At 33.6% G+C, this 10,509-nt stretch overlaps 1 protein-coding gene across 1 annotated transcript; it reads right to left on the reverse strand.

Annotated features, from left to right (window-relative positions):
• Positions 1-6,522: 6,522 nt before the first annotated feature.
• Positions 6,523-8,214, reverse strand: LOC127144402 (uncharacterized). The gene has a single exon (XM_051080312.1). It carries the CDS (start codon positions 8,212-8,214, stop codon positions 6,523-6,525), a length of 1,692 nt encoding a protein of 563 aa, XP_050936269.1.
• Between the last annotated feature and the right edge of the window lie 2,295 nt (positions 8,215-10,509).

Genomic DNA, 10,509 nt, shown 5'->3' on the forward strand with positions numbered 1-10,509 from the left:
ATGCCTTTAATTTTTGTTGTAATTTCTTTACGATGAATAATTGCTTAAGAAATATCTATTAAAGCCTTTGTTGTAAAAATATAAACTCCATCCAACTCACAAAAACATTATCCTTTATTGTTTCATGGGATATCTGCCAACCATAGTTGGTAAGGTAGTGCTATTAGAGAATAGCTACGCATGTTTGATGTATTATTTCAAAACATCATACTAATAAAAAAAATTTAACTGTTACTCATTAATATATAAAAATAAATAGAGTGATAGTGAGTGTAAGCATGAGGGAGGTTACTAATAGAAATAAAGATGAGTGAACACAGTACTTTAATTGCAACTTCATTTCAGTATATCACCTATTTATTAAATTATCTACAGCTAATTTTATCTATTTTCATCCCTAACTTACTTTTACTACTTTTTTTTCCTTCTTTCATTTGCCTTTTATTAGAGTTCTAGTGTGGAAACTTACCTTTAATATTTAATTGTTCAAAAGACAATGTTGCAACTAGTTGTGTTATTTACATTATTACACTCGACATCTTCAATTTTGGTCTTTCTCATCATTATTTTTTCTCTAATCCGAACACTTTTTTCCTAAATTTTTTGAAATAGGAAATGTTTGTTCTTATGAAATTAGTTCTATTTTAGTTTTAGAATTTTGGCTATATAAATCAACATTAGCTCTAGGACTAGGTTTGATAAATAAAGGACCCGATAGACAGGCTTCGGCCTCAGCTTCAGATCTGGGCTCGATTTAACCAAATTCGAAAAGACATCAACCTTAGCTCTAGGACTAGGTTTGATAAATAAAGGACTTGATAGACAAGCTTCGACCTCAACTTCAGATTTGGGCTCGATTTAACCAAATTCGAAAAGACATCAACCTTAGCTCTAGGACTAGGTTTGATAAATAATGAACTCGTCCTGCTTTGGACTTGGTAAAGATTTAATTTGAAAATAAAATATTTTCATTTTCAAAGAAATAAATAGCTCATTGCTCCATTCATCAATCCTATTAACAATTGGTCAGTATGGCCACCGGATAGAATAAAACACATATATCATGAAAGCTTTTTGAGTTGTCAAATTCGCCACTCTTTGAATCAAAACTGCGAATGACTGCACTATGTTGTAAAGATCCAATATTGTTTAATCCTTGGACATCACAAAACGTGAATCCCTTTAAGATGTAGACTTCCAATTACGATAGCTCCCATCATAGCAAAATTTGTCTAGACTTGTAGACACCTATATTTTCTTAAATCTTATCAAAAGAAAATCATAGCTTTTACTTGGTTTGCAAATACAATAAGTTGTATTGGATCCTTGCTAATTAAAAAAATGTAGAATAATGGAATAATGAATCATGAATGTTTACTATCTTTTGGAAAGGATAAAAGAAAGGATTGGCAAATAAACATATGTTCAAAAAAAAAATATAATAAGAAATGGAAAAAAAAAAGGAAAAAATGTGACAACAATGCTTGGAAATGGAGTACGAAGAGAGGGGTGAGAGAAAGTTTACACATCTGGAAATAACATTCTAAGAACTAAATGTAAGTTTCCTAGAAATACCCCTGACTTCTTTCAACATTACGAAACCTTCTAAGAAAAGGCCTCATGCATAATATCTTCGAACATAATCTGAATTCACAGGATTTTTTAACTCAACGCCATCCATATTAGTCAAAAGTAGAGCTCCTCCTGAAAAAGCTTTTTTCACTACAAATGGACCTTCCTAATTAGGAGTCCATTTTCCTCGATGATCCTTTTGAAACGGAAGTATTCTTTTTAATACCAAATCTCCCTCTCGAAAGCTTCGAGGATGCACTTTCTTATTGTATGCTCGCATTAGTCTTCTTTTGGTAAAGTTGTCCATGATTTAATGCTGCCAACCTTTTTTCTTCAACGAAATTCAACTGCTCATAACGACCTCGTATCCATTCAGCTTCATCTAACTTAGCTTCCATGAGAACTCTCAATGAAGGTATCTCAACTTCTAAAGGTAAAACAGCTTCCATACCATAAACTAAAGAAAATGGTGTTGCCTCAGTTGAAGTACGAACTGACGTGCGATATCCATGCAACGCAAACGATAGCATTTCATGCCAATCTTTGTATGTTATTGTCATTTTCTCAACGATTCTTTTAATATTTTTGTTAGCTGCCTCAACTGCCCCATTCATCTTTGGGCGATATGGAGTCGAATTTCGGTGATTGATCTTGAACTGCTCACAAAGTTTGTCCATCATTTTGTTATTAAGGTTCTTGGCATTATCCGTAATAATACCTTCTGGGAGACCATAACGACATATAAGCTCTTTCTTGATAAACTTCAGCACTACTCCCCTTGTAACATTGCAATAAGATGCAGCCTCTATCCATTTAGTGAAGTAATCAATGGCCACAAGAATAAAACGATGGCCATTTGAGGCTTTAGGATCAATGGGTCCAATAACATCCATTCCCCATAAAGAAAAGGGCCATGGTGCTGACAAGATATGCAATGAAGATGCTGCTACATGGATCTTATCCATATAAATTTGACACTTTTTACATTCCCTTGCATATTTTATGCAATCTGATTCCATCGTTGTCCAATAATAACCAGATCTAAGTATTTGTCTAGCCATCATATGTCCATTAGCATGTGTTCCACATATTCCTTCATAAATGTCTGTCATAATTTGTTTTGCTTCCTCTTCATCAACACACCGAAGGAGCACCATATCGTGGTTTCTTTTATAAAGAACTTCACCACTTAAGAAAAAGTTCATGGCCAACCTCCTTATTGTGCGTTTGTCATTTTCTGAAGCTTCATATGGATATTCTCTACACTTTATGTATTGCTTAATGTCAAAATACCATGGCTTGTTATCATTTCCAACATTCATGCAATATGCTGGCACATCTCGCTTTGTAATTTGGATTGGATGAAGTTCAAATTCAAGATTAAGATCAAACATCACTGCCAGAGTGGCTAATGCATCCGCCATTCGATTGTCTTCCCTAGGAACATGGTCAAATGAAATCTTCTCAAACTTTTGAGACAATTTTGTAACGTATTGGCTGTAAGGTACCAATTTAGCATCTCTTGTTTCCCATTCTTCCTTGACTTGATGTATCACTAACATCGAGTCACCCAAAACTTTCAACTTTTTAATACTCATATCGCATGCTACTTGAAGTCCCATAATGCAAGCTTCATATTCAGCGATATTGTGAGTGCATTCAAAACATAACTTGGCCGTTAGGGGGAAAACCTTTCCTTCTGGAGAAATTAGCACAACTCCAATCCCATGTCCCAACTCATTTGAGGCACCATCGAAAAGCATAGTCCATGTCTCATGATCTCTAGCATTCTTTTCAACTAGAAATATGTTTTCATCCAGGAAATCAATTCTCATAGGTTCGTAATCTGCTACTGGTTGAGCAGCTAAATGATCAGCAACTGTGCTTCCCTTTATTGCTTTTTTAGTGACATAAACAATATCATACTCTGACAATAAAACTTGCCATTTTGTAATCCTTCCAGATAATGACGGTTTCTCAAAAATGTATTTTATTGGATCCATTTTTGAAATAAGACATGTCGTGTGGTATAACATATATTGCCTCAAATGATGAGCGGTCCATACCAAAGCACAACAAGTTCGCTCTAACATTGAGTATCTAGATTCATAATCGGTAAAATTTTTGCTCAAATAATAAATGGCATGCTCCTTCTTCCCTGATAAATCATGTTGTCCTAGAACACCATCCATGAAACTTTCTAATACTGTTAAATACAAGATTAACGGTCGCCCTGGAGCTGGAGGTATCAGTACTGGTGGGCTCTGCAAATATTGCTTAATTTTGTTGAAAGCTTCTTCACAATCCTCATTCCATTTTCCTGGGTTGTTTTTACGTAAGAGCTTGAAGATTGGTTCGCATGTTGGTGTTAAATATGAGATAAATCTGGATATGTAGTTCAATCTTCCCAGAAAACCTCGAATTTCTTTTTCTGTTTTAGGGGATGGCATTTCCATGATAGCCCTTACTTTATCTGGGTCTACTTTGATCCCTTCTTCACTGATGATGAATCCCAGTAGCTTTCCCAAAGTTGCCCCAAATGTACATTTGGATGGATTTAATTTCAATTGATATTTTCTCAACCGATCAAATAAATTTTGGAGTGTGGTTGTATGATCTTCATCTGTCTTGGATTTTGCAATCATATCATCAACATACACCTCTATTTCTTTATGCATCATATCATGAAAAAGTGTATTTTCATGATCAGGCAGTGGATTTTCATAGACATTCGACTTCTCACCAGATTTTTTGAAGCTCAACCATCCAGCATTAATTAGAGATTGCACATTTCTTTTCAAAGCCAAACAATTTTCAGTTGAGTGTCCCACTCCCCCAGCGTGATAATCACATCGAGCATTTGAATCATACCATTTTGGGTAAGGAGGTTGTATAGGAATCATTGGAATAGAAGCTAATTGTCGATTTTGAATTAGTTGAGGTAAAAGCTCTGTATAAGTCATGGGAATCGGATCAAACCACCATGTATCTGAATTGGTTTTGCTACCTTGACCCTGTACAAATGGTCGAGGAGAATTTGAGTTAACGGGTTTTGGAGTTTCAGAGACGGTATGGGCTGATACATAGCTATTATAAGGGATATGAGAGACATTGCTTATATATGACGGAAAGTTTTGCTCATATTTTCTCTGACCAAAAATTGATTTGTGCTTCCCTGAATTAGGAAAACCAATTGCATGAACCTCTCCTTCTTTCTTCTTGGATATTGTTCCTTTCTTTATTCCACCATATTCAGTTGTAGCCTCTGCTAACCTCCCGTGTTTTATCCCATATTCAATTCTTTCACCAATAACAATAATATCAGAAAAATTTGTTGATGCATTACCAATCATTCGCTCATAGAATGGAGCCCGCAAGGTATTCATAAACATAGATGTCATTTCTTTGTCTGTTAACGGTGGTTGAACCTCGGCAACCATATCTCTCCATCGTTGAGCATATTCTTTGAAGCTTTCCGAACTCTTCTTCTCCACCCGTTGCAAGTCTAAACAGTCTGGAGCCATATCAATGTTGTGTTTGTATTGCTTTAGAAATGCATCAGCTAAGTCCTTCCAAACGTGAATGTGTGCATTATCTAATTGAATATACCATCGACTAGCTGGATCAGTCAAGCTATCCTGGAAGCAATGGACTAACAATTTATCATTATTAATATGCGTCGCCATCTTTCTGCAGTACATTATAAGATGACTCCTTGGACACGTTGATCCATCATATTTATCGAATTCAGGAACTTTAAACTTTGCTGGAATGATCAAGCCTGGCACCAAGCACAATTGTGTTGCATCTATATTTCCATACACATCAGTCTCTTCAATTGCTCGCAACCTTTCTTCCAAAACATCTAACTTTTGCTTAGCCGGAGTGTTCTCGTTTTGTTCCATGTCTTGAATTTTAGCCTGAGCTTCCAAATGTTCTATACCTGGGATAATGGGTGGAACAACATATAGCGGATTCGTAGGAACATAGTGTTGAGTGGTTTGAGACTGCGGAACATTTATGTGGTATGGAGTGAATCCTGGAGGATAAATAGGATCATCTGTGTCTTGAATTGGATTGCTTGATTGTGCTGTATCTACAACGGCTTTTCCTTTCCCCATTGAAAGCAATTCCAGTATTTTTGAAACTTGTTCCCCAAGATTATTAATCTCTTGTCTCATTTTGTCCATGTCCTTATCTTTTTCTTCCATGATTCGGCTTTTATACCTAGTATTATAAGGATGACGAATTGGAGTAGGACGAGCTATATTTTCCTTTTTTTTTAAATAAAATAGAATAAAAAAAATTGAAGTAAAGGAGAAGAGGGGAGAGAGAGAGAGAGAGAGAGAGAGAGAGAGAGAGAAGCAAATCCTAGTATATATAAAATTCAAACAACAATAATAAAATTAATCAAACAAACATAATGTAAATTGGACAAAATAAAGGAAATCAAACTGAAACTAGAAACAAACAAAACGTAATGAACATCACTCCTATTGTCAATAGCAAAATGAACAATTAATGAAAATGCCCAAAATGTCCCAGTTCTCTGCATATCATCTTCAAGAATCTATTTAGATCATCTGCATGAGGTTGCATTGAGAAAAAATTAACTCTCAAATCAACTGCCCATTCTGCAAAACCATCTGCTCTTTTGGACACCATTCTGAGAAATTCGATTGTCTGATCTACACGTTCCACTAGCACTTGGAAATCTCTCGTGTGCAGATCATAATCAACCTTCATTTGCACGTAATCTGTATTCAATGACTCATATTCTTGTGTTATCCTCTTACTTGAATTTTGAAGTGCAGTAAGTTGATAGTGTAAGGAATCGGCATAATTTTTCAGTATCTCATACTCTTCAGAGCGCTCGGCCATCTTCAGATGTAGGCTATCAACAGTTTGACGCAAAGAATGATTTTGTGCTTCCAAATCCATTATTTGTGTTTATCGTTTTCTAATTGATGTATTCAAATCATTGACAAGCTTGAGAAAATATTCCTTCCAATTTTCTAAATCTTTAATATATTCATCTTGCGACCCCACTGTTGCTTGTAATGTTGTCTTCTCATTTTTCAAGCTCCTATTTGCTTTATTCATTCGTCTCATCTCTTCATCTAAAGTCTCAAGATCCTTTTCTAACTTATCTTGATTTTTTAAGAAACTCTTAGTCTTTTCGAGTTCGTTCTGCAAATAAGTCGCATGATCCATCCATTGACTTGTCTCTTTACGAAGCTTCTCGTTCTCTTGCTCTAACAGTCGATTTTTCTCTTCTAGTTCTATGCTCTTCTCAATCCACTGATTTGGTTGTTCGAAGCTTGTCTCTTTTCCGCTCTCAACTACCTCCCTTGAGATATCTATTATATTCTTCCTTCTGTTTGCCTGCCATGCCTCGTACCCACTAGTAACTCCTTCATAATGTCCTTTGTCTTTTATCTTTCTTATAGATTTCCATGCGCATACTGCTTGACGTTTTTTTCCTTGACAATCTTCAGGATCGTATGAAAAATCAGACTCTTGCAGATTATGAGTTGGTGGTATAAACTGTTTGAGCCACACCTGACGCAAAACTAACAATGGTGTATAGTTAACACCTCCCCATGGTTCCAACAAAGGCACACTGTGAAAATCTCCGCATCTATATATCACAGCCTTTAAAGGCATCCATTGAGCCTTCCATATGACATTTTCAGAAGTCAGTTTTGCAAAGAAAGACAACCAAGCCTCCTTCCTTGGATATGTTGGATCCCAAACTGCCATACCAAACTCACTGATTGTGTTGCGCATTAAATTCCATGGGCTACTGAAATCTAACCTTGGACACCTAAACTCTGCGGGAAATTTGATATGGCTGTGTATCCAAATATATAATAAAGGAACACAACAATTCAATTTTCCTTCCCCTTTATTTCTACAATAGTTAAGAGATCGAAAAGTTTCAGCCAGAATAGGTATAATAGGATTGACTCCTCGTTCCATTTGAAAAAACAATTTGATCACTTTCCTATCAACATAACCCTCTGCTTTAGGAAAAATCACCGCTCCGTAAATGCACAATGCCAATAGTGTAAGACCTTTGTCTTCATCAATGTATGTTTGCGTCATCTTTATTAGATAATCAAATGGCACATTCTCTTCTCCACCCTTAACTTTTATATACTTTTGAATTTCTGTGGCATGGACGGTTTCTAGAAACTTTGACAAGGTCCTTTTTGTTGTCTGCTTAGGGTTAAAGAAATAAACAATTTCTCTTTCTTTTTCAGGCATGCTAAGCATAGCTTGATATTCTTCTATGGTTGGCAGTAAATTACATGACTCAAACGTGAAACAACCATATGCTGGATCCCCAAAATTAATTATGGCTCTTAAGGCAAAATAATTCACCGGTATATACATCAACTCTGCTATATGTCCATACTTCTTCGAGAACATGAATCTACGCTGAGGTGTCAATGCTTCCCAGATCATCTTTAGGTTTACTAAATCATTTTGTGTAAAAGAGAGTTGACACCTGGATAGTACTGATATTTGGGAAGAATTGTTTATACCGTCCCCAAATTTTTGTTGCATCTCTTCAGCCCATTTAAGAACATCACTTGGCTCATCAAACTTAGACTCAAAAGATGAATGCATCGACATATTGGACATCTTGGTGTTTCAAGACTGTTTCTTTTTTGCACTGACAAAGGGAAAGACAGAAAAAAGAAAAAGAAAAAAAATCGTCACATTCACTTTGCACAAAATAAAATAGGATATAATAAAACAAAAACAGTAAAAATAAAACTAATAAAACAAAAATTAAATTAAATTAAAAAGTAAAAAGTAAAAAGTAATAATAATAAAAAAAAAAGGAAAAAAGAAAAAAAAAAGAAATAAGAAATAAGAAAAAGTAAATAAGGTTTTCATGCACTTTAATGTCGTAATGAAAGTAAACACTATTCTCCTTATTATTATTTTTTGAAGAAATAAATTATTTAATTTTAGAAAATGTAACTGTTTTTTTGTACCTTTACAATGTAAACACTACTCTCCTTTAAAGAATGTATAATAAATAATTATTTAAATCAAGCTTTTCTTAACAAATCAGTATTGTGATTGAATCTTTCTTTTTCTTTTTTTTTTTTTTTTTTGAAAACAAAGAAATATGTATGATTTAAAAATTTTAGAAAAATGCAAAACTTTGTTTAAAAAAAATAAAAATAACTTGGACAATTTAACTTTTAGATAAAAATATGTCAAAATATAATGTCATGGTGTTGGTATCATCTAAACTCCTAGAAGAAAAAGGCCCTCAAATTTATTCCAATGTTATTTCAAAAAATAACAAAAGAATTAATCTGAGTGAGAACTTTTCATGTGCCTGCACGAGAGTCGAAACCCCTCGAAGGTCAACACTACTCCATCCTCAATTCTAATCCTAAAAGGTTGTAGCCTGGGTAGAGGGCTTGGGAGTGTGTGTAAAATGCATGATGACTAATTTAAAATAAATGTACCAATAAAAATAGTATAAATATTTCATACAAAAAAAATAAATAATTAAGTGAACCAATGAATTATAATAGAATAAGAATAAAAGATAAAAAATGTAACGGCTCGACTATCTTACACATTATTCAAAGTCCCCAGTGGAGTCGCCAAGCTGTCGCGACGTGATCGCAACGCGGAGCGGCCGACATCCCCCATCATTTAATCTTTAATATTTAAAAGATTTGGAGTCGCCACCAATCATATTAAGGTGTGATTGGTCACCACAAAAAAAATGATCTACGTAAATTCAGGTTTAAGGTTCGGGAGTCAAGTTGTGTGTAGGGAAGGTATTAGCACCCTACAACACCCATCAAAATGATTACCAAAATTTATCTTTTAAACTAAATTAACGAGGTTCACAAAACAAAGTTTTTTGTTTGATATTTTTTAAATGTCCCATGGTTATCAATTCATAACTAAAAAAAACTAAGTCTGAATTAATGATTATATGGGTGGCATGAGAGCCATTAGAAAAATAGAATTTAATTTTTATTTAAAAATAATTTTTTATTTACCTCAAGAATATTAAAATATCAAACTTTGATATTTTGATCTCCATCATAGACCTTATTTCATGTATCTAAAGAATTAATGAATTCTAAAGAAAACACTACTCAGTCCCATTTTAAAATATAAAATTGTTAGATATACTTTATTTAAAAATAATTGTATTAACTTTTAAAAATTAAGAAATTTCATGTATTTATGGAATTTTAACCATAAATGAACATTACTCTTTCTCATAAATAATACGGTATAAAATAGTTGGCAAATATGGCAAATAATACAGTATAAAATAGTTGGCAAATATGACAAATAATACAACCAACAATATATGTAGCCAAATAATAAAAGTTGGAGATAATATCTACATATTCAAAAATAAAATATTGGAAATAATATACTATATTAGAAATATATAATGTTTGAGAAATAATATTTGGAAAGTAAATAATATACAATGCTAAAATAAGTACTCTGCCATTCAACCAATCTAATCAATCAATATCAAACATACTTAATAACAGTAAAACAACCAAATTAAACCCTACATTTAATAAACTTTAATCAAATTGCTTACTTTAAATCAAATTTAAAGCATAGGGAATTTGATGTAGCACGAGCAGATTTGATGTGATAGTATCCCTAACAAAATTAAACACAGTGGCAAATTTGATGTAACACTATTCTATTGATATTCAATTGGTTTAACTTAAAGAGCCATAATTTTAAAAAAAATTGAACACAGTACAACCTAGGCAACATTTGATACAATAATATCCAATTGGTTTAACCCAACAAAATTATAATAGAAAACATAGGCTAATGAGAAATAGACTCAATTGGTCTAAACCTAACAAAATTAAACACCCTAAACCTAAAAAAAATGAAACACAGTACAGCCTA

The sequence above is a fragment of the Cucumis melo genome, chromosome 12 (genome assembly GCF_025177605.1).
Source record: "Cucumis melo cultivar AY chromosome 12, USDA_Cmelo_AY_1.0, whole genome shotgun sequence".
Classification (NCBI taxonomy): domain Eukaryota; kingdom Viridiplantae; phylum Streptophyta; class Magnoliopsida; order Cucurbitales; family Cucurbitaceae; genus Cucumis; species Cucumis melo.